Source organism: Drosophila miranda (genome assembly GCF_003369915.1).
Source record: "Drosophila miranda strain MSH22 chromosome Y unlocalized genomic scaffold, D.miranda_PacBio2.1 Contig_Y2_pilon, whole genome shotgun sequence".
NCBI classification, from domain to species: domain Eukaryota; kingdom Metazoa; phylum Arthropoda; class Insecta; order Diptera; family Drosophilidae; genus Drosophila; species Drosophila miranda.
This window is the reverse complement of record NW_022881614.1, coordinates 8,459,470-8,485,309: the sequence shown is the minus strand read 5'-3', so window position 1 is coordinate 8,485,309 and position 25,840 is coordinate 8,459,470. Positions and strand designations below refer to the sequence as shown.

General features: G+C 43.9%; 1 protein-coding gene and 1 pseudogene across 1 annotated transcript; both read right to left on the bottom strand.

Moving 5' to 3' along the window:
- Positions 1-4,390: 4,390 nt before the first annotated feature.
- LOC117194068 lies at positions 4,391-8,999 on the bottom strand (annotated as a pseudogene).
- A 1,655-nt stretch (positions 9,000-10,654) lies between these two features.
- On the bottom strand, positions 10,655-17,635 carry LOC117194066. The gene is made up of 4 exons (XM_033398710.1): positions 17,392-17,635; positions 17,154-17,334; positions 16,842-17,100; positions 10,655-11,256 (listed from the first exon to the last, which is right to left on the bottom strand). Coding segments are annotated over exons 1-4 (804 nt in total). The 5' UTR covers positions 17,394-17,635; the 3' UTR covers positions 10,655-10,894.
- Between the last annotated feature and the right edge of the window lie 8,205 nt (positions 17,636-25,840).

Here is a 25,840-nt window from a genome sequence, read left to right as displayed (position 1 = left end):
GGCGTCTGCCGGAGGAGAGCCATACTGACTTAGTATCGGGTATAACCGTAGAGTTGCGGTGTCCGCAGCAACTCACAACGTTCCCCCTCGTTATACCCGATACTCAAAATGAGTATTGGGGTATATTAGATTTGTGGTAAAAGTGGATGTGTGTAACGTCCAGAAGGAATCGTTTCCGACCCCATAAAGTATATATATTCTTGATCAGCATCAATATCCGAGTCGATTGAGCCCTGTCTGTCTGTCCGTCCGTCCGTCTGTCCGTCTGTCCGTCCCCTTCAGCGCCTAGTGCTCAAAGACTATAAGAGCTAGAGCAACGATGTTTTGGATCCAGACTTCTGTGATATGTCACTGCTACAAAAATATTTCAAAACTTCGCCCCTCCCACTTCCGCCCCCACAAAGGACGAAAATCTGTGGCATCCACAATTTTAAAGATATGAGAAAACCAAAAACGTAGAATTGTAGAGAATGACCATATCTTTAAGACTGCGGAATCTGAATTGGATCGTTTAATTATTATAGCCAGCATCAAGAAAACAATTTCATTTTTTCTCGCCCTGTCTCTCTCTAACACACACGTAGCATAGGCGGCTTTGCTTAGAGTAAAACATTAGCGCCTAGATCTCAGAGACTACAAAAGCTAGAGCAACCAAATTTGGTATCCACACTCCTAATATATCGGACCGAGACGAGTTTGTTTCAAAATTTCGCCACACCCCCTTCCGCCCCCGCAAAGGACGAAAATCTTGGGATATTCAAAAATCTCATAGACTATTAAGGCTAGAGTAACCAAATTTGGTATCCGCACTCCTGTTAGATCTAACTATAAAACGTGTATCTCAAAATTTCGCCCCACCCCTTTCCGCCCACACAAAAGACGAAAATCTATTGCATCCACAATATTGCACCTGCGAGAAAACTAAAAACGCAGAATCATAGATAATGACCATATCTATCAGATTGCTGAATCTGGATCAGATCAGATCATTTTTATAGCCAATAGGAACAAATCAATTTGCAGTGGCTACGCAGCGCTCGACGTTTCCGACCCCATAATGTATATATATTCTTGATCAGCATCAATAGCCGAGTCGATTGAGCCCTGTCTGTCTGTCCGTCCGTCCGTCCGTCCGTCCGTCCGTCCGTCCGTCCGTCCGTCCCCTTCAGCGCCTAGTGCTCAAAGACTATAAGAGCTAGAGCAACGATGTTTTGGCTCCAGACTTCTGTGATATGTCACTGCTACAAAAATATTTCAAAACTTCGCCCCGCCCACTTCCGCCCCCACAAAGGACGAAAATCTGTGGCATCCACATTTTTACGATACGATAAAACAAAAAACGCAGAATCGGTGAGGATGACCATATCTTCTACAGTGCAAAATCTGAACCAGATCGTATAATGATTATAGCCAGAATCAAAAAAACAATTTCATTCTTTCTCGCTCTGTCTCTCTCTAACACACAGGTTTCATGGTCGGTTTTGCCAGTTGCAAAATGAGTTCAAGGATCTCAGAACCCATAAAAGCCAGAGCAACCAAATTTGGTATCCACACTCCTGTGATATCGGACCTTGACCGTTTCGTGTCCAAATTTCGCCACACCCCCTTCCGCCCCCGCAAAGGACGAAAATCTGGGGCATCCACAAATCTCAGAGACTATTAAGGCTAGAGTAACCAAATTTGGTATCCGCACTTCTGTTAGATCTCACTATAAAACGTATATCTCAGAATTTCGCCCCACCCTTTTCCGCCTCCACAAAGGACGAAAATCTGTTGCATCCACAATATTGCACATCCGAGAAAACTAAAAACGCAGAATCATAGATAATGACCATATCTATCAGATTGCTGAATCTGGATCAGATCAGATCATTTTTATAGCCAATAGGAACAAATCAATTTGCAGTGGCTACGCAGCGCTCGACGTCACGCTCAGACTGATTTTCTGTCTCTCTCGCACGCACTCTTTGTTGTGTCGTTTAATATTAGCGGCGTCTGCCGGAGGAGAGCCATACTGACTTAGTATCGGGTATAACCGTAGAGTTGCGGTGTCCGCAGCAACTCACAACGTTCCCCCTCGTTATACCCGATACTCAAAATGAGTATTGGGGTATATTAGATTTGTGGTAAAAGTGGATGTGTGTAACGTCCAGAAGGAATCGTTTCCGACCCCATAAAGTATATATATTCTTGATCAGCATCAATAGCCGAGTCGATTGAGCCATGTCTGTCTGTCCGTCCGTCCGTCTGTCCGTCTGTCCGTCCCCTTCAGCGCCTAGTGCTCAAAGACTATAAGAGCTAGAGCAACGATGTTTTGGATCCAGACTTCTGTGATATGTCACTGCTACAAAATTATTTCAAAACTTCGCCCCGTCCACTTCCGCCCCCACAAAGGACGAAAATCTGTGGCATCCACAATTTCGACGATACGAGAAAACTAAAAACGCAGAATCGTAGAAGATGACTATATCTTCTAGAGTGCAAAATCTGAACCAGATCGTATAATTATTATAGCCAGAATCAAGAAAACAATTTCATTTTTTCTCGCCCTGTCTCTCTCTAACACACACGTAGCATAGGCGGCTTTGCTTAGAGTAAAACATTAGCGCCTAGATCTCAGAGACTACAAAAGCTAGAGCAACCAAATTTGGTATCCACACTCCTAATATATCGGACCGAGACGAGTTTGTTTCAAAATTTCGCCACACCCCCTTCCGCCCCGCAAAGGACGAAAATCTGGGGATATTCAAAAATCTCAGAGACTATTAAGGCTAGAGTAACCAAATTTGATAGCCGCACTCCTGTTAGATTTTACTATAAAACGTGTATCTCAAAATTTCGCCCCACCCTTTTCCACCTACACAAAGGACGAAAATCTGTTGCATCCACAATATTTCACATTCGAGAAAACTAAAAACGCAGAATCATAGATAATGACCATATCTATCAGATTGCTGAATCTGGATCAGATCGGATCAATTTTGTAGCCAATAGGAACAAATCAATTTGCAGTGGCTACGCAGCGCTCGACGTCACGCTCAGACTGATTTTCTGTCTCTCTCGCACGCACTCTTTGTCGTGTCGTTTAATATTAGCGGCGTCTGCCGGAGGAGAGCCATACTGACTTAGTATCGGATATAACCGTAGAGTTGCGGTGTCCGCAGCAACTCACAACGTTCCCCCTCGTTTTGTTTTGCACTTTGCTACAAACTAATAATACTAATAAATTATCAATAACGCTGGCACTATAAATGTATGTATGTTATGTATGTGTTCGAGTTCTTAAACTGCAATGTTAACGAGGAGGAACGTTGTGAGTTGCTGTGGAACCGCAACTCTACATTTATACCCGATACTTAGTCAGTATGGCTCTCCTCCGGCAGACGCCGCTAATATTAAACGACACGACAAAGAGTGCGTGCGAGAGAGACAGAAAATCAGTCTGAGCGTGACGTCGAGCGCTGCGTAGCCACTGCAAATTGATTTGTTCCTATTGGCTATAAAAATGATCTGATCTGATCCAGATTCAGCAATCTGATAGATATGGGCATTATCTATGATTCTGCGTTTTTAGTTTTCTCGAATGTGCAATATTGTGGATGCAACAGATTTTCGTTCTTTGTGGGGGCGGAAGGGGGTGGGGCGAAATTCTGAGATATACGTTTTGTAGTGAGATCTAACAGAAGTGCGGATACCAAATTTGGTTACTCTAGCCTTAATAGTCTCTGAGATTTGTGGATGCTCCAGATTTTCGTCCTTTGCGGGGCGGAAGGGGGTGTGGCGAAATTTGGACACGAAACGGTCAAGGTCCGATATCACAGGAGTGTGGATACCAAATTTGGTTGCTCTGGCTCTTATAGGTTCTGAGATCCTTGAACTCATATTTTGCAATTGGCAAAACCGACTTTGAAACCTGTGTGTTAGAGAGAGACAGAGCGAGAAAGAATGAAATTGTTTTCTTGATTCTGGCTATAATAATTATACGATCTGGTTGAGATTTTACACTCTAGAGTATATAGTCATCCTCTACGATTCTGCGTCTTTGGTTTTATCGTATCTTTAAAAATGTAGATGCCACAGATTTTCGTCCTTTGTGGGGGCGGAAGTGGGCGGGGCGAAGTTTTGAAATATTTTTGTAGCAGTGACATATCACAGAAGTCTGGATACAAAACATCGTTGCTCTAGCTCTTATAGTCTTTGAGCACTAGGCGCTGAAGGGGACGGACGGACGGACGGACAGACGGACAGACAGACAGGGCTCAATCGACTCGGCTATTGATGCTGATCAAGAATATATATACTTTATGGGGTCGGAAACGATTCCTTCTGGACGTTACACACATCCACTTTTACCACAAATCTAATATACCCCAATACTCATTTTGAGTATCGGGTATAAAAATTGCAATGATTCCAAATTTCACTATACTTTCGAAGTATCGAATATACTTCGAATTAGCGACATACTGAATTTTCAAAAGATTAAACAGTTTTGCCGGTAATACAAAAAGTGTGAAGTAAAAGCAAATATGAGCAACAACTGCCAGAACGCAAAATGCCCTTCGAGGAGCAAAATTGCGCAAAAAGTGAGTAGAGAACAAGTGAGCAAAAATGAACAAGTGAACAACAAAGAACAAGTGAGCAAAAAAGAACAAGTGAACATGTTCAGTTGCTCATTTAAGTGAACAACTCTTTTTTGTTCACTCACTCATGAGCAACACAACACTACTTGTCAGGTTCTTCAGGCATATATAGTGCTGTACCAACAATTTCATTAGTCCATCCATAGACGATCCCAGAGGAATGCAGACATTGGTGAGAGCCAGTAGCGTGCGCGTAATATGAATTATTTGAGTGCAAATAGAACGCTCCATGACATCTAGATTTCCCCGCCAATAACTTTGATCTGATTCAGGCACTAGCTGACATTTGTAGCTTAAATTGTTGGCCTTTACGACGAAATATTCTACATTTAGGAGCTGCTTCTGGACGGCAACATGGAGATGCTGCAAGCAGCTCTCAGCGGTGATTGTGCTTATCGACTTTAGACCTGGATCTGGGAGATCTATTGATATGTCATCATTAAGAGCGCCAAGCACATGCCCTAATTGTCTGGCAATGTTTTCAAAAAAGGGTCCCGAGTGCGTTTTCTGACGCTGTATAAATAGAAGGTTATGCACTAAGCCCATTTCGGGATTAACCAACTCGTGAGTACGACAAAAATTGAGGAGCCAAGTATAGGACCCAGTTGCCGCACGTTCTCCATAATCTATATGGTCAAAGAGAATTTCCAATGACTCCAGAAGGTATACCGGCAATTTCGCGATAAAGGTATCTTTGTTGAGTGAGTCATCACTGGCATACTCTTTCATAAACTCGTCCACCACATCCTGGATAACGTACGTCACTGCTTTCCTTCTGTTCAGGGATGCCATATCTACGATTAATAAAACGTTATTAGTTTATAAGAGTTCTGTTTCAAAAATAGTTTTTTCATTTGACTTACCAAATCCCTTGACAAATTCTTTGAACTTCTTGCTATAGGTTTCGTGGGCTGTTCGTAGGCACTCAACAAAACATTGAGCCGCCAGAGAGGATGTCTGCATGTCACAGTCTCGCCACAGCTCAGGCAACCGTCGAATGCAGCGCTCGTAAATAATCTTGGTGATGTCTGTTAACTGCTTAAAGGTACGTTTGCTGTAAGCTAGTTGCTTGTAATCAGGTTCAAGCCGAATGTTTTTCACTTTTTCGGCGGTAATCTGCACAACATAACGAACCAGGGACTCGTTGGACCGCAACTGAATGGTTTTCTCAGACGCGGCAAATGGAACGACGTCACTGAAAAGTAATTTTCAAAACATTTACATTGGAATCGGCGAAGTCGAAATGGCACTCACTCGAGGAGTAGATTAAGAAGCTTATCCAATATAGACAAGTCCCATATATTCTCAGGTTGTGTGCACATGCTCTTCATTTGGATACCATTTACAGTAAGATTGAAAATGGAAGTTGTGGTATTATTGCTGACAGTTTTCTTTGATTGTTTCTGTAGCTTCTTGGAGGAGCCAGCCAAAGTCTTAAGATCGACTAATAACTTGCAATGCTGCTTAAATAGGGGCAGAACTTGACATATGTCATCGTGGTTTGGCTTGGAGCTGAGCAATAAGTGGGAAACGATTCCTTCAATAAGATTGAGTTGTTGCAGAACTAGAGCGCATTTCAGGTGGGTGGCTGGAGGGGACTGGGAAAATATGTATGTATGTATTAGTTGAATATATGAGTTATGAGACAACGCCCAAACTTACAACGTCGTCTATTGGCAATCTGTTGGCCACCATTCGTTGCACGCATAAGGCCAGGAGACGACTTATCTCACGTGTGTCATAGCCCGACGGAGCAGGCTCAAAGGTTACCAAGCAGTTAGCCACGAATTAAACCAACTTTCCCAGGTTATCTTTCAGCTGAATTTCCATATGTTGTTGATCGCTGGCAGTAACCAGCTGATCGTAGCGTATACGAAATACTGTGTCTAAATCGTCGCCAGCCTCCTCTGCAGAGGGAGTGTCAAAAAAGCTTCGAAAATGCCAATCAATTACTTGCAACACGTGAGGCACAAGCTTTGCATTTAGCTCCACGGCCCTTTGCAGATCTGTGAGAGGTACATTCCAAAATAATCAAAAGATTATCGGCTGTATGCACTTCGGTTACTTACTTTCATAAAGCGTACATCGTATGTCAAACTGCTGCTGCAAACAATTTCGCAACATTCCTATAATCTCCAGAGTAAGCATGTCGAAATTGCGCTGCGGATTGCTTCGACTTCCTAGGCTATTTTGTGTCATCATTGAATACCCGGAAATGCTCTGCTGAGTACAGAAGCTGGTTGCACTGGAGGTCTGCCGCAGTGCGTTACTGTTGTTAAGCTGTTTAAGGATCATGCAAAATCCGTAAATGGCCATCCGACGTTTTTGCATGCCGCTAGATATTATTAGGTAACAAATGACAAAGGCTATAAAATATATAACGATTTTTGATTAATTGGGTCTGGTTGCTTTGCACAGCACATCAATCAGGGCATCCCGAACTCGATTCGAAGTCTTCAGCAGGGGCAAAAGAAAGTTCATCATGCGCATGGCTTGTTCTCCAGGCAGCTTTAACAAAATGAATAATTTGTTAATAGAAGAAAAAATATATACATGTATTTGAATGACTTGCCCATAGCATATGCTCCATAACTGTTTGGATGGTTTTAGTGCATTCTGAGACGGTGTACGTGTCAGCTACACTTAATAGTGTTAAACATTCTAGAAAAAATACATAGTTATTTAAGAATTATTATGGGGAATCCAATACCAACCCGAAAACTGGTTTTGATCTTGATGTACAATCATCCACTCAGAGAGGAGTCTAATGATGCCTTGCCCAAAGATGAAACGTTTGCGAATGAACTTTGTTAAAAAAAGTAATTGCTAGAGTATGCATTTTGGGCGAATGCGATTTAAGCAGAAAAAAAAACTAGGTGGACTAGTCCTGGTGTGATCACATCTTTTCCATCTTTGTTCTGATCTATGAGCACCGTTAAGACCTGCTGCAAGTCGACTTGTTTGCGCTGTAACGAATCACGATACCAAACGGAATAGTCTGCCAAAGTTATCTCTTCTTCATTATTCTTTATGACATTTCGCAAGAATGGCAGCAAAATGGATCGAGAGATGCGCGCAGATTCTGGATCACGATTCACACTTGTCATCGAAATAATGGCGCTGAGCATGAATGGAGTGAGAATGACATCGGGCAAATGCGAGAAGTTCTGCAAATACAAACTAACATTAGAGTTCATTCAATTTAGGAGAGCCCATATTCACCCTCAACATTACAGCCAGATGTTTCTCAGTTGGCTTATACATAGTACAGTAATTCAAATGATGAAGTATAGTCTCTTCGGCCTCCCGCAGCTCTTTGCCCGAAAATAGATCTGATGGTAAAAATGAACAAATTATAGAAAGAGACACACAGTAAATTATTGAAATAATTAGGCGAACCTATGCTGTCGAAGTCTGTTGAATTGCTGCTCATGTCTGAGAACAAGCGCTTATAGTAATTGCGTTGAAAATACTACTCTAATGCCAGCAGCGGTAAAATCAGTTGTGAGGCATTTTGGCACATGGAAAAGAGCTGGAAGCACAGAGCTGGTAGCTCCATTGGCGATAGCTCCTGCAGAGCCCCGGAGAATTTATTTAATACGGTCAAAATTTCTCCGTTGCCGAGATTTATGGCCCTAAACAAATGGAAATTTCAGTAGAATTTTTTAGCATTTTATGGGCGGAACTTACTTGAACATGTCAGCAATAGGGGTCAGGATTGAAGACGGCCATCGCATGGTACATATACTTTTCACTGTATTGTTTCTATACTCGGTTCCATCGGTTCCCACCCCAGTTAGTATAAAACGTGGAGTTGCCGAAAGCAGAGCCAGTGAATCTGGCAACAAATCCTTCTAACCAACGCACTTGGCGTCTCCCTGTCGCATGCCATCCACACAGTGCTCAATAATCCAGGCCAGTTCATCAGCAGAGAAGGTGGGCAAGTCCTGGGCCAATCGTGTGATCAAATCGAAGGATTGTTTATAGTTCAGCTCTACACTACGCAGCCCATCCATAAAACATTGGACGAGCGCGAAACGTTTCTTCTTGGACTCCTCGCTCTCAGTGTCGCAGGCGAGCAGAAAGTAGTTCCAGAAATTGATACCTTCACTTCGGGATATCGTGGCATTCAGAGTGTCTGTTAACTGATGAAACAATATTAGTCGACGGGGAGCATGCCAGACGCGGTGCTGGTGAAATGCACGGAGGCAGCACAAGCGTCTATGGTAAGGACGACTTGTTGATGCCTTGCTCACACAATTTGAGACCTACCTGTTTTACTGAAGTATTTTTAATAAGCAACTCCAGTTCCGCTAATATTGAACGACACGACAAAGAGTGCGTGCGAGAGAGACAGAAAATCAGTCTGAGAGTGACGTCGGGGGCTGCGTAGCCACTGCAAATTGATTTGTTCCTTTTGGCTACAAAAATGATCCGATCTGATACAGATTCAGAAATCTGATAGATATGGTCATTATCTATGATTCTGCGTTTTTAGTTTTCTCGAATGTGCAATATTGTGGATGCAACAGATTTTTGTCTTTTGTGGGGGCGGAAGGGGGTGGGGCGAAATTCTGAGATATACGTTTTATAGTGAGATCTAACAGAAGTGCGGATACCAAATTTGGTTACTCTAGCCTTAACAGTCTCTGAGATTTGTGGATGCCCCAGATTTTCGTCCTTTGCGGTCAAGGTCCGATATCACAGGAGTGTGGATACCAAATTTGGTTGCTCTGGCTCTTATAGGTTCTGAGATCCTTGAACTCATACTTTGCAATTGGCAAAACCGACCATGAAACCTGTGTGTTAGAGAGAGACAGAGCGAGAAAGGATGAAATTGTTTTCTTGATTCTGGCTATAAGAATTATACGATCTGGTTGAGATCTTACATTCTAAAACATATAGTCATCCTCTACGATTCTGCGTTTTTGGTTTTATCGTATCTTTAAAAATGTGGATGCCACAGATTTTCGTCCTTTGTGGGGCGGAAGGGGTGTGGCGAAGTTTTGAAATATTTTTGTAGCAGTGACATATCACAGAAGTCTGGATACAAAACATCGTTGCTCTAGCTCTTATAGTCTTTGAGCACTAGGCGCTGAAGGGGACGGACAGACGGACGGACGGACAGACGGACAGACAGACATGGCTCAATCGACTCGGCTATTGATGCTGATCAAGAATATATATACTTTATGGGGTCGGAAACGATTCCTTCTGGACGTTACACACATCCACTTTTACCACAAATCTAATATACCCCAATACTCATTTTGAGTATCGGGTATAAAAACGAAATCCGCGCCAGCTGGCTTGCTCAGAAATATACCGAAATACACTTCACAGTTTCAAAAAATACCAATAATATACCAAACTCCATCATACTCCTCGTTTTCTATATTCGGTTCAATATTACTAGCCAGCTGGGACCCCTTTCCTTGGAAAAATAATTGTAACCGATTGATAAATCTACTCTCAACAAGATTGGTTAATTCTAAGGACACCTTTTATTTTATTGCTTATAAAACTAAAATTTGTACATTGCTGCATTGGACAAGAGGGTGACTCCAAAGCGCGTCTTGAAAAATACTGGAAAATACTACAAAAAGCATACAAATTTGCAAGGTGTGTGAGCTAGACATGGTGTTTAAAATAAATTATAGAATTAAATATATTTAAAAATAGTAAAATCGTGACATATAGAGGCTCATATTTATGTTAATGCGCTTAAATTATATATGTGCAACTATATATATATGAACTTTATTTCATTTTGCAAGCCTAACTAGCAATACTATAAAAGCAGCTTATTTAAGAATTGTATAGTTCATAGTCATTAATGCATAATTTTCCCATTCATATGCTCATCAATAATTGTATTCGTGAGCCTCTGACCCGGAAACCGTTGAACGAAAGACCCAGAAACGATATTGGGATTAAAAAACAGTACACTACACAATTTTGACAAGAAAATTCAATTCAAAAGGTTCCCGCCAAAACCAACTGCGTGTCTGTTGAGTATCAAAATATTTGCCAAAGCAAACAAATTGTTTATTTTATCGTTTGTCCAATCGACGTTTCACATCTCTCAAAAATGCCCATGGTTCCCCATTATGCGCCTAGTTTACATTAATTATAATAATCTTAAATGTTTGAAAAAGTGGACAGATCTTTCTTTCCTGGTCAAACATTAGGTCTTGAGGGACACTTTCAATATTTTCTTTAGCAAACCATAATTAAAATAGTGGAACTAGTTAGTCGGTTGTTTCGATTTTGAGAACAAATTTCTCCATTATAGCATTAAGACGCTTGCGCTCCTTGAGCTGTTGCTGCATTAGGTCTGAGATCTGTGTGCCTAGAGCCAAAAGCGCGTCCGTATTGGCTTCTGTGCGCTGGGCGTTCAAGCGAGTTTGTCTATTCATGTCCCGCATCTCCTTTGCAATGTCCATTAGCATCGGCACCGTGCTCTCGTGTTCAATTTCTAATTCATTTACATCATTTTGAACCAGCTTGCGCTTTTTGGCAGATGGAGATTGCGAAGTGCTAGTGCGCTCCAATTTCACGCCCATATGTCTGTCATTGATCCGGCTGGAGCAGTCATCTTCTTCCTCATCATCTTTACATAAAGAAAAATAGTACTGTAAACTTTTAATAGCACGGTTTTATTATATGTTCTTCTTTCTTGATCGTCGTATTCGAATGAATGTGTGTTCGCATATCGATGTCGAGGACAAGTATCGATATATCGAGTACATTGGTATTTCTTATAATATTATCGATGAGTAAATCTTAAACTAATATTCAAATCTTATAAACTAATATTCATATCTTACATTCGGGCAACCTGACTACAGTTGGTTAAACATTTCTTATTCGGTATTGTCTTACTTAACATACTATTTCATCGATTAACAACATGAGACCATGGTTTTAACCTTACACTCTACCCAGGGTTTAAGCCTTGCTGGTTCTAATATACTTCGGAATGGCATTTGCGTCAACTGACAGTCCTCAATGTCGACAACCTCATAACGATCATTATCCAATACTCTATTGATCCTGTACGATCCTCGATACTTTGGTGCGAACTTCTTATTGATCCCCAGTGTTGTGTCCACATTCCGGACTGCTACATATTCACCAGGTTCATACTTTAATGGGGCTCTATGTTTATGGGCATACATCTTCTCATTTCTTTTCTGCGACAACCGTATGTTCTCACTTGCTATTTCTCTTATAGTTTCCAACTCTCTAAGTTCTGACGCTAACTTCTCCTCTAGGTATTTGGTTAATTCATCTACAACGGGTCCTTTCTCGGGTATTCCAAATAACAATGTGCTAGGTGTCTTTTTCGTACTGCTGTTAACGGAGTTATTAATGGCGTGCTCTACCTTGCTCATCAACCTATACCAATCGGCTTGCTCAAGGGGCTCTGACAGTTTTCCTAACATAGGAGTAAGAACACGATTCACCCGCTCCACTTGGCCATTCGCCTGCGGTGCACCTGTAGCTACCTTAATGTGCTCTATCCCTCTCTCCTGCAGAAAACTAGAGAACTCTAACGAGGTGAAACAGGTCCCACGATCTGATATTATCCTAGTAGGGCGACTATAGAAATCAAAATATTTACTTAAGGCATCCTTCGCTTCCCGCGTGCTGCTACTATTAACCGGGAACAATTTGACAAACTTAGTGAATGAATCTATTACCACAAGGAGGTGTTTTCGCTTAGATCTAATACTCGGCAACGGACCCAAATGATCAACATGTAGGGTATGAAAAGGAACACACGACTTTGTGATACTATGGAGCGTTCTGTTATGTCTTGTTTTAGGAATCGAAAGTATTATAAAAGGTAGACAGTTTCTGATGAACCTTGCCACTTTACTTCTAATTGACGGAAACCAGTAGGTCCTCAAAAGGTCACTCACGCACTTCTCTGCGGCCAGATGTCCTAGTTTTTCGTGTGACCGCCTTATCAACTGCTCTTCCATACACATTGGTACATAGAAACATAGTTTGTTTTCACAACTCCTCTTGTAAACAATACCATCTATCATTTCAAAATCTACTTCAATTCCATCCTCTAGCATTTTTCGAATCCTAACTACTTCCTTGTCTCGCATCTGTTCTGTTTGCAATATCAAATCAACATCTTCTGGCGTTGCACCTACTACCCCAACTATCAATGATTTTAGTAATCTTTCCTCCTGAAACTCTAACTTGTCCCTCTCTACTGTATCCTCAACACATTTTTTCTCTTTATCTGAATTCCTATTACTAATGTACTTTACTCCCCCCACCACATCGTTAACGCTTCTTCTACATTGGCTCAAATCTCTAATTTCAATCTTCGATCCATCCTCTTCCCTATATTCACTATTCTCTATGTTATCTCTACAATCACTACCAAGGTTCTCTCTATCATCAGACTTCCACCTATTTCCCAATCTACTTCCTACTGCACTTGATTCTCCACACTCAATCGCAGGGTTCTGTACGGTACTACTACGCTCTCTACTGATATTTAATTCTCTACACTTAATCACAGGGTTCTCTACGGTACCTCTATGCTCACTACCAGGGTTGTCTCTACTTACACTATTCCTTGTATATTGCTTTCTACTCTCATCTTTTTCTAAATTAGACTTTTCTAAACCGTATTTGACTCTATAACCATCCTCTAACATATTCGTCACTTGATCTTGTCTGCTCAGCGCATCAACGTGCGCCATACTGGCTCCAGGTCTGTGCATAATGGAGTAATCATAGTTCTCTAACTCTAGGGACCACCGTGCTATCTTAGGACTAATTGACTTTCTGGTTAACGTCTGTACTAACGAATTACAATCCGTGATTATTTTGAAGGACCTATGCTCCAAATATGCTCTAAAACGCCTCAATGCATAAATTATAGCCAATGTCTCTAGTTCGAAACTATGATAACGTGATTCTCTTTCTGTTGTTTTGCCGGAATAATAGGACACAGGGTGCATCTTCCCATCATCTTGTCTTTGCATCAGTATTGCGCCATAACCGTATGAACTTGCGTCTGTATGTAATTCCGTTTCTCTATTTGGGCTAAAAATGGCTAATACCGGAGGATTTGCCAACGCATTCTTAAGAGTTTCAAACGTCTTCACCTGTTCTCTATTCATGGGAAACGGACCACCTTCTTTTAACAACTGCACCAAGGGCTTAGCTGTCGTCGCAAATGACAACATGAAACGTCGAAAATACGAAAAGAATCCCAAGCATGAGTGCAGTGCTTTTACATTTTGAGGGACTGGGTATTTTTTCAAGGCCTCAATATGGGAATCACTAGGAACTATTCCGTTTTGATTAACTTTATACCCCAGGAAATCGATGTTTCGATTGACAAACCTACACTTTTTTAGATTTATCTCTAAATTTTGCTCGCTAAACCGAATGCATAGTCTTTTTAATATATCCATGTGTTCTTCAACTGTTTTAGTCGCTACTAATATATCATCCATGTACACTACAATGCTTTTGTTCCTAATAAAGTCTCTCAAGAGCTCCGAAATAAATCTCTGAAAAATAGCGGATCCATTTTTTAACCCAAAGGGCATTCTCAAGTACTCATACTGTCCTTGCGGTGTCACAAACGATGTATACGGAACTGATTTTTCTTCTACGCCTATTTGATGATACCCACTTTTCAAATCTATAATGGAAAAACAGCACTTGTTTTCTAAAAACTCAAGACAGTCCTCAATAAGGGGCAATGGGAAATTATCTTTAACAATTCGTTTGTTCAGACCACGGTAATCGACACACATTCGAAGTTCTCCTGATTTTTTTTTTACTAGGACCAACGGGGAAGCATAAGGAGACTCACTATGACGGATTACTTTCTTTTCTAACAGATCATCTACTATTTCAGCTACTTTCTCTCTCTCATGGTAGGATAAACGATGCGGAGTACAATGAAATGGTGTTGTTTCTGTTACACGAATCTGCATCTGATACTTTGGTGGTGCTTTAAAGTCAAATTCTTTGTGTAAATAGTATGTCTTAATAACTTCCCTACACTTTTCTGCAAGAGTGAGGCCAAATTCGAAACCTACGTTAATATGTTCCTCTTCATCAATCTCTACCGACGCACAAAAGTTACTGAATTCGTCGCCTTGATTCATATTCTCGATGGCCATTTTGTCATTCCTTGAGTTTTCTTGTGTCTGATTTTTAAATGGATTAGAACGTTTGATTAGCTCGCTTCTTTCTGATTGATTACCATCTAACTTATCATATAGTCTTATGTTAATATTATTTTTACGTTCGGTGAATAAAGACGCGCAGGTTAAACTAATAGCTTTTTGCTTTAACGAGCTTAATGGTGTGTGTTGCTTGATATTTTTCTTATGAACTAATTTTACTTCAATAACTTTAAGGGCATTGCGTCCCAACAATACCGGCATAGGCAGCATGTTATCATCTACGATGTTTAATTAAACGATATATTTCTTTGTGCAAAATTCAATATGGCACTTAAATTTTCCCCATATGGGAATTGGTTGTCCTCCTAGTCCATAGTATTTCCTAACTTCATTATAGGCTTCAACTATAGCCGACTTCGGTATCAAAGACTTTTGAATAAAACTTACAGGGCTTCCTGTATCAAATAGACTAAAAATACTGACAGCCGCTAAATCGTCGTTGTTTTTTTCTCCTGGTCGCTCCTCATCTTGAACTGCAGCTACCCTAGTGGCCATCTTTCGTTTCGGGCACTGCGAATATAGGTGGCTGGTACTCCAACAGTTAAAACATGCCCCATCCGGTCTCTTTGGCTGACTGCATTCCTTCATAACGTGCCCAAATTGCCGACAGTTGTAGCAACGCATTGCGCCACCACCTCGCTGCTGCCCAACTGCCATACTCACATTTAGTTTTCCCTTTGTCATACCTTCGCTACGAATTGCTACGACACCAGGAGCTCTTCTGACCTTATCATAGGTGACCATCTTGTCACGCAACTCGTTGAGTGTGCTGCAATATAGCATGGATGCTGCCATGCCCGTCTTGTCCTGCAGTCCCTCTACGATGAATTTGACCACATCGCTCGTGGCCATGTCTGCTTGCGACGCTATGCTGCACATTGCGACGAAATATTGCAATGCGCTTTCATTATTTGCAATTTTCCGTGCCTCCAGTCGCTTTCCAATGTCCCACGCTGTCACTTTCTGCTCAAAGACGTTGAGCAATTCTGCTCGCATCAATTGCCAAGTCAAAGGCGCCACATGGTCGATGTACGCCTTCGCCGATCCGCATAGCAGCCGCTTCGGTAATATCCAGCATTTGTACTCGGATACACCATGGAAATTCATAATGTCCTCAAAGTTACTTATCCAACTGGTTACAGCCTGGTCGTCATCTCCAGAAAATGGACGCATCAACGCCTCAATGTGTGTCAAGTCGATGCAATCTCTCGGCGTTTCCAACTCCATAGCCTCTTTCTCCGTTTTCAATATGCTTAATTTGAGATCAGCTAAGCGCTTGCGAGAAACGTACAATTGTTCCAACTGCTGCAAACGGCGCGATTCTTCTTCGTATTCATCTGATCGCATGGTCAATTTCGAACAAGCGTTGTCTTGTCGCGGCATGAATGCTTCTCGAGCCTTCTGCACATTTTCACCATATTCTTCTGGCGCCGCTTTTACTGCGTGTTGTGCACTACGGTTGTCTCTATCTATCTCGCGCTCAACCGGGACTGCAAAAATGTCTGCCTGCATAGTCTCGTCTGCGCTTGGCGCCGTATTTCCTAGCTCATGCGTGTCTTCCATGATTTTTTTTACTGCTGTACGTAATTGGTGTTTGTTGGCATCTTGATCAATATATACGTTTTGCCTACGCAATATGTCGCTAAGTTCACTTTTGGTTTTCGCTCTTATGTCTGCATAGTTCATCACAGAGTTTTTTTTGGTGCAAACCCCACACCTGATATGTAAACTTTTAATAGCACGGTTTTATTATATGTTCTTCTTTCTTGATCGTCGTATTCGAATGAATGTGTGTTCGCATATCGATACTTGTCGAGGACAAGTATCGACATATCGAGTACATTGGTATTTCTTATAATATTATCGATGAGTAAATCTTAAACTAATATTCAAATCTTATAAACTAATATTCATATCTTACAGAACATACATTTTTTGCGGCTTGATATTTTTGTTTTACCGTCATCTGTGGCTGTGACCTCGTCGTGGTCGGTCTTGATGTCCTGCAGTTGCAAACGGTTGGAAATTTCAGGACGTGCCTTTGGACGAGATTCGACTACTCTGTCGGGCTTATCATACAAGTCACAGATCACGGCCACTGCATCCTCTAGAGCAGGGAGTGTATCCTGATACAGCGAGCCTTTGCCGCAGGGATTTGAATCTTCCAGCCTGTTATTGCTAATCTTTTTACGAATGCAGCTTTTCCAGTCTTTCCATACCTATCAAGAGACAAGTGAGATGACGGAACATAGCGCAATTGCTCGGCACTTACTCTTTTCCACTCACAAACTTCTTTGACAGGCGGACCCACGCTATTTAACTCCTTTGAAAGCCGCTTCCAGGCGGCTTCAGCTGCCAGCTTATCACCCTTGAGGTAGTTATTGGCTATCATTGGGTGTCTCTCCATAAATGCGATGAATATGGCATCTTGCTGCGCAGTTCTGTGTTTGCCCCTGTATACAATGAGGTGGTAAGTATAAATTTTTACGAACATTTTCAACATTATTTACATGTTCCGTGGTTTTTTGTTTGACTGATTGGTCAGTTTGGCCTTTGGATTCGTTGTCACAAATCTGTGTTTTTGTATCTATTAGCAGGAGTTGGACCCACTTTTACGCCCACTATCTCCACCACGCCAAGCAGCACAGCCTGCAGCGCACGGGGAGAGGACAATCCGGCGTTCACTTCAGCAGTAGCAGGGACTTGAATCTCTCCAGATTTACATAAATCGGATCTATTAATTTATTTATTTACGAAATATTTATCGATCAAATATACGGTCGGACTCTTAGAAATATACCAAAATACACCGTCTCATTTTAAAAAAATACCGTAAATATACTGACGAATTCAAGTTCTATTTTATATATTCCTCGTTTTCGATATTCCGTCGAATATTACCAGCTATATAGAACATTTAGCCGTGCCCACATAATTTTAGCTCATTGATGAATACATTTTCTACACAATTGGTTAGTTTTTAGTCCTTGCTTTTATTAAATTTTGACTAAAACAAGGTTTAAGCAAAATAGTTCAACAAAAAAAACAGTCGCAATGTTGCTAGTATTTGAAGACATGATACGTGTATAGGCCTTTGTGCACCCTATTTCGTTAATTTTATATGTAGATCAACCGCAATTTATTAAGACCTTTTCTCAAATTGATATGTTTTTGACTTATTCATGTGTATTATTAGTATCTTGTATATATTTATCTCGATCCTGATACCTACTGAGCCTTGGAAGACATATTCACAAATCTATAACATCCAATTTCCCCCAGGTTATGTGTGCATGGAATTAGCAACATGTTTGTGTATGGAATGAGACTCATTATTGCAAAAGCGAAACTGCGGCGAATCGGGTGTTGCCTATATTTCAAGCTATATAGATGCCCACTTAGCTTTGAGCCGTCAGCAATCGGGTGCTACAGGGGGACAAACGGATGACGGGTCGGCTCGCACAACTGTGAACTCGGAACTGAGGCGCAGCCGCTCCGGTTAGTAATACCCGGTGCGGTCTGCGTCTCACACCCCCCCCTAGGACACAGAGGGTTGCGAGCGAACCGTCACCCGCCGTAACTGTGCACACCGGTGGAAGTGCGACTATACACGGTCATGTCTCTGCTAGGATGCTGGCGAATGGTAGTCGGGTGGAGAGAAGAAAACTCTCAGTGAAATTACCCCAATCCAAGGTGACACTGTTATATGCCGAGGGATGCATGGCCGGGGGGGTGCCCGGTCGCTAATATGCGGACTCTGGATACCTGCCGACCTCCAGTTTAAAACAGGCTTCCCGGGGCAAGCGGGCTATGCCTCGGGTGACCATCCCCTTCCCGCCTACTCGTGGGAACTACTATGTCAAACACTCTAAATATAAAAACCAACAAAACCGCAAAGGAGCTCGGTACTCCTCTTAAAGTACCGGAGGGACAAGCCAATCCCTCTGCACCAGCGCCTGGGAAACCGGGTCCAAAGAAGACGGGGAAGGAGACTGAGTCGGTCCACCGTCTTCAGGCAGCAGCCGCAGCGAGGGGGGGCCCGAAAAGCCAATCGGGTCCTTCCAAGTCGGGTGGCTCCAAGGGCAAAGCGGATACCGGGGTGGCTGCCAAGCAGAGCGTAATCGCGGCTGGTAAGCGCACCGGGACTGAAGAACCCATGGGAGCCCCGGCGGGCAGCGTCTCTGCACCACGGGGAGGAAAGCGCTCGTCCCAGGACAGGAGACGAGCGGCTTTCATCCTGTCCAACTAAGACCCGAACTTCAGGGCGTCAGCCGAAGGAAAGGAGCAGAGGCTGTGGGCCTCCTCAATCCTTCCGCTGTTCCAGCCAGCCAAAGCCGGAAAGGGCGCAACCAAGGCCCCCAACAAGCGGCAACGCTCAGCGGAGGACCCCGCAAATCAGTCAGGCCAAGCCCAGCAAGCCAAGCGGGTGAAGACCCACCTCACGAACCGGTCGTTCGCTGAGGTGGCGAGGGGCAAAACCCTGATCGGTGTCCTGGACAGGGGCGCCGAGGACGGCAATGTCCCTCGCGATAAGTGGCACCTGGTGGAGAACGAGCTCCAGGACCGGTTCCTACTGGAACTGGAGGAGAACGGCGGACCACCGCCAAAGTGTGAGGACGCAGGGTGGCATCAAGGCAAGGTGAAAGCCATCGCCTGCCAAGACGCTCGCTCTGCGGCCCTCTACATGAAGGCGGTGGCGGCCCTAAAAGAGGTCTATCCAGGGGCGAAACTGGAGGCCGTGAAGTGGGAAGATGTCCCTAGTCGCCCGAGAGCCAGAGCGTGGGTCTCGGCTAAGCCTGCAGAGCCTGAGAAGATCCTCAGGTTACTGCAGGTCTGCAACCCCCACCTTCCTACAGCCGATTGGAAGGTGGCAAAGGTGGAGGATATCCAAGGGCAGAGGCGCCAGATTATCCTCGTCCTAAATGAGGAATCCATTGATCTCCTCGCAAAGTCGGACGGTGTAGTGGATTATGGCTACAAGAAGGTCACCATATCCACTTACAAGTCCGATCGCAAGGGCAGGCAAGCGGAGGTCGAGCCAGACCCGGAGCTGCCGGAGATCCTGAAAGAGGGGGCCTCGTGCGAGGAAGACAACCCGGCGTCGGATGCGGCGTCCATGATGTCGGACGATATCTTGGACGACTACGCGTTCGACGAGAGCGACCTAGCCAGAGGTCTCAGCCACATCGTTGTCGGGGAGAAGCCGGAGTCCCCTGACAGCGATCTAGAAGCAACAATGGTGGAGGCGAGCCTCAGGAATGTCGTTGACGCTCCTGCAGATAAACCTCCACCATTGTAAGGCAGCATGCGCTGCTCTACTGCTCCACCTGGCCAAGGGTGGAGCCGACATAGTCCTCATTCAGGAGCCCTGGATCCTCGGAAACAGGGTCTCCGGTCTGAGGACTTCTGACTACAAGCTATATGTAGCTGAAACCGCAGGTAAAATTCGTACCTGCATTCTTGCAAAAAGAGAGTTGCACTTATTTTTGCTCCCAAATTTCAGCAATGAAGACCACACCGCAGTGAGCCTCGAAGGCCAGGAGCTCTCACTGAGGATCTGCTCCGCATACATGGGGCATGAACAACCAGACCCCCCTCCACACGCGCCTCTCCGGGCTCTAATCGCAGACTGCTCGGCCAAGGACATCGGCCTAATTGTGGGGTGCGATGCCAATGCACATCACTGTCAGTGGGGAAGCACTGACACAAACGAAAGGGGTGAGTACCTTTTCAGTTACTTACTGACCACTCAGATGGTCTTACTAAACCGGGGTAGTGATCCCACCTTTATCATTAAAAACCGCAAGGAGGTCCTGGACCTCACGCTTGCCTCTCATGAGATACAGCGTAACATTGTATCCTGGAGGGTCCTGGAAGAGCACTCCTTCTCGGACCACAGGTACGTGGAAACTGTCTTCTCCTTCTCAGTACCGAAGCCAGTCCGATTCCGGAACATCAGGCGGACAAACTGGACTCGGTACTCTGATTACCTCTGTCGTGTTCTCCCTGAGCCCCCATCTGAGGAGGAGTTCTCCACGGAGGCCACGACTCGTCTTCTTAAGATCTTTACCGACGCCTGCAATAAGGCGCTCGACAAAGCATGCCCCTCTGGCAAGAACAGAGGCCGGAAGAAACCTGAATGGTGGAATCCGAAACTGGGCGAACTCCGGAAAGCCTCCCGGAGACTCTTCAATAAAGCTAAGGCTGAAAACGTTGAGCAAAACTGGGTCGAATACAAGGCCAGTCTGTCAACCTACAACAAAGAACTAAGAAAAGCCAAACGCGCCTCCTGGCGTAAGTTCTGCAGCGAAATCGAGAGTAACTCAGAAGCCTCACGCTTGCGCAGAGTTCTCTCGAAGACAACACCCACCCTGGGCTACTTGAAGAACACCGACCAGTCGTGGACTACGTCCAGCGAGGAGTCGCTAAATCTTCTCCTAAATACCCACTTCCCTGGCTGCGATGAAAACAGACCCAACTACCTCGCCCCTCCTTCTGTCGCCTCAAATGCCATCTTGAGACTGCTAAGCCAGGAGAACATTTCCTGGGCGATCAGAAGCTTTAAACCCTACAAGTCCGCGGGGCCAGACGGCATTTTCCCTGCCCAACTGATTCACGCGGGACATAAAGCCATTAACTGGCTCAAAATAATTTACGAGGGAATCTTCTCCCACGGGTGCATTCCTGACACCTGGCTTCAGACCAAAGTCGTATTCATACCCAAGGCAGGCAAGCCCTCGCACACTGCCCCAAAAGATTTCAGACCCATAAGTCTATCGTCTTTTCTTCTAAAGGCGATGGAGCGGCTCCTGGGGCTGCATCTAACGGCGTGCATTCCGTCCAGTCTGATCTCAGACTCCCAGCATGCCTATCGGAAGGGAAGATCCACCGAAACGGCCCTACACTCGATCACATCGATCATCGAAGCATCCCTTAATTTTAAGGAGTACACCCTAGTAGCCTTCCTCGACATAGAAGGCGCCTTTAACAACATCCTTCCGACCGCCATCACGGGCGCACTGACGGATCTGGGCGTTGACTCCAGGACGGTGAGCCTGATCGATCAGATGCTACAATGCAGGACGGTTGAGGCATCACTGGGGACGTCAACGTGTACCAGATTTGTCAGCAGAGGCACACCGCAGGGCGGAGTCCTCTCGCCCCTCCTATGGAACGTGGCAGTGAACACACTGCTGCGGGAGATAGAGGGGGGTGGCTGCCGTGTGGTAGCGTACGCGGACGATGTTGCCATAGCACTCTCCGGAAAATTTCCGCAGACATTGTGTGAGTGCATGACAAGTACTCTCACGAAAATGTCGAAATGGGCAGACAAATGCGGGTTAGGCGTCAACCCGTCTAAAACGGAACTGGTGCTTTTCACTAGGAAGTACAAAGTTCCGGTACTGATTCCCCCAAGACTATGTGGAGAAACGCTAGTCTTCAGCAACAACGCCAAGTATCTTGGCCTAATCCTCGATAGAAAGCTCGATTGGAAATTGAGCATAGATGATAGAGTAAAGAAGGCCACAGTGGCCCTCTTACTTGCAGGAAAGCCATCGGACTAAAATGGGGAATGACCCCCTATATAGTTCGGTGGCTCTACACCGCCATCATACGACCAATCATGCTCTATGGAGTGGTGGTATGGTGGCCAGCCTTGGACAGAAGGACATGCCTCAATAAACTCAGCAGAGTTCAGCGCATGGCAGAGCTATGCATAACTGGCGGGCTACGCACTACTCCAGGGGAAGCCCTGGATACTGTGCTGGACCTCCTCCCTGTGGATCTCATGGGAAAGAAGGTGGCAACACTTTCCGCCCTCAGAATGAGAGAAGCCAGACTGTGGAAAGCATCGGCGGTTGGGCACTCGGGAATCCTGATGAGACTCCCGCAATTACCAGAGAGGACAGATTACTGTATCCCCAGTGATCACCTCTCGACGCCCTTCCAGGTATCAATCCCATCTAGGGAGGACTGGGAGATGGGCGAACCAGGACCTGCAAATGCGGTCCACTTCTACACTGATGGCTCAAAGCTAGACGGCCGCGTGGGAGGCGGAGTCTACTGCAGCGAGCTGAACATCAGTCATTGCTTCAGGCTCCCGGATCACTGTAGTGTGTTCCAAGCGGAGGTTGAAGCCATCAAGGAGGCCATTTCGATCGTCTCCAAATTACTTCTAGATACGCACTTAGTGTGCGTCTTCTCGGACAGCCAAGCAGCTATCAAAGCTCTAGGCTCAATATCGTCGAACTCAGCGACTGTAAATGACTGCCGCAGGTCTCTGCACGAGATCGCAGAGCAGTTAGATCTCTTCCTTATATGGGTCCCCGGCCACAGGGACATCGAGGGGAATGACGCCGCCGACGAGCTAGCCAGGCAGGGTACTACGATTCCTCTCCTACCGGAGAGGGAGCAAGTAGCGATGCCCTTGGCTACGTGCAGGCTCCTAACGCACGAATTGTTCGAGCAAAATGCCAATAGGAGATGGCAGCAAACCGTTTCCTGTAAAGTCTCAATATTGATATGGCCATATCGATCGAAGAAGCGCTCAGCAGAGCTGTATAAACTCAGCAGAGCACAGTGCTCTGCAGTTACTAGAGCCATTACGGGACACTGGCAGATCGGCACTCACGCCTCTAGACTGTCAATCCCTCATAACGACTTCTGCAGGAGTTGTCGCGACGAGGAGGAGGAGGAATCGGTCCCCCACTTCTTCTGCCACTGCCCAGCCCTTGGAAATCGTCGTCTTCGTATTCTCGGGGCCGCTTTCCTCACGGACATTTCGGACCTGTCCGTAATCAAACCAGGGACCTTGTCCAAATACATCCAAGCCACCGGATGGGACTGCCCTTAACCTTCAGTAGTATGCTCTCACGGTTCGGGCAACGCGAAGGGGCACATGCCCATGCGGCAACACAACGGACCTTTTATAGGTCCAAGTGAGCTTGGGGCGGGAGGCTCTTATCCCTCCCCTCCCGGCTACCGCCTTAACCTAACCTAACCTTTATCCCATAGATAAATACATTTTTTACAAGATTGCTTCTTTTAATTACCTTAATGTATTTTATTTTGACTAAAATACGGTTTTCAAGGAAATGTTGCCGCAACAGTGTGTATGGAATAGGACTCATTGTTGCTAAAGCGAACTGTGGCGAACTCAAATTCGATTCAAAAAACGACCAGTTCTTTGTTCCGTTGAAGAATACTATCTATATAGAACATTTAGCCATGCCCACTCAATTTTGTACGATTGATGAATCAATTCTATACATGATTGGCCTATTCGAAATACTTGCTTTTATTGGATTTCTATATAGCATTGAAAATTAAATTAATAGATTGATGAAATTGACAAAAATACCATGGGAGCGCGGCGAAAACCAGTATTTCTACAGTATGACCCTCAGAACAGCACCGAAATATACCGCCTCATTTTAAAAATATACCGTAAATATACTGACGAATTCAAGTTCTATTTTACATATTCCTCGTTTTTGATATTCCGACGAATATGACTAGCTATATAGAACATTTAGCCATACCCACATAATTTTATACGCTTTATCAATAAATTTTTTACTTAACTGGCTTATTCTTAATACTTGCTTTTATTGGATTTTGCGAAAAAAGAGGTTTTAGCGATGTTCGGAGCAGAACCCAGCCGATGAGGTGCTTGCCAAATAGCACCTAATTCTTGGCCCTCAGCCGCTTATTTTGTTTGTTACTTATGTCTATGTCACTCATTTGTTTGTTAAAGCTCTGCGCTTGCTTGCCCTGCTAAACGCTCTCTGCCAGCTCGCTCTTCGCTATCTCCGCTTTGCGTCTGCCTACCGACGTCGGCCAAGCGAAGCTGCGCTTAGCGATCGGAGCGGCAATGTAAAGGGCAGGCAAGCCACACTTGCAATTTGGATGTCACGCATTAAAGAACATATCGTAATTTTATTTCTGCGCCGAGTTTTATTTAATTCGAAATAATTAGTCGGCCGATTGGGGATAAAAAACATTATCTCCACAAGCGAAATAAGTCAAACAAAAAACAAGTAGCGAAATAGGTCTATCAAAACAAACGAAAAAGGAAATTGCTCAATTTTTATATTCCCTTGAATAATGCTGACTAACTAAATCTCTCAGCAATGCCCACATAGTTTTATCCTGTTGATGAATAAATTTTCTACAAGATTGGATAGTTTTTAATCCTTGCTTTTATTGTATTTACTGTAAAAAAAGGTTAAAACGAAAAAGTTCACCAAAAAAAAGAGTCGCTATATTGCGTGTAAGCCGTAGTATAGGCCTTTGTACACACTATTTTGTTAATTTTATATGAAAGTATAAATATTGATATGAAGATAAAACGTAACTAATAAAGACCTTTTCTCAAATTTACATTTTTTTAGACATATTCATGTATATGATGAGTGTTTTGTATATATATCTCGATCCTGATACCTATTCTTGTAGGGACCAAGAAGACAATAAGCTTTAAAATATCGTTGAAATATTGAAAATAATATTAAATAATATTGAATAATAATAAAATATATTAAAAATAAATTGTTTTTGCCTGGGATGACAAACATATTCACAATTCTAGAACATCCATTTCCCCAGGGTATCCAAAATGTTGCATGAGTCTGGCCCATACAAATTGAATGTTGGGACACTGTTGAGCTGAAAAAGGACATTGTGGCGAGGAAAAATCCCATCAGAGGAAATCCCAAAAAAATCCCACCAAACTTAAGCGCCAAATAGAAATTGGTTTTTGGTTTTCTCGTATCTTTAAAATTGTGGATGCCACAGATTTTCGTCCTTTGTGGGGGCGGAAGTGGGCGGGGCGAAGTTTTGAAATATTTTTGTAGCAGTGACATATCACAGAAGTCTGGATACAAAACATCGTTGCTCTAGCTCTTATAGTCTTTGAGCACTAGGCGCTGACGGACAGAAGGACAGACGGACGGACGG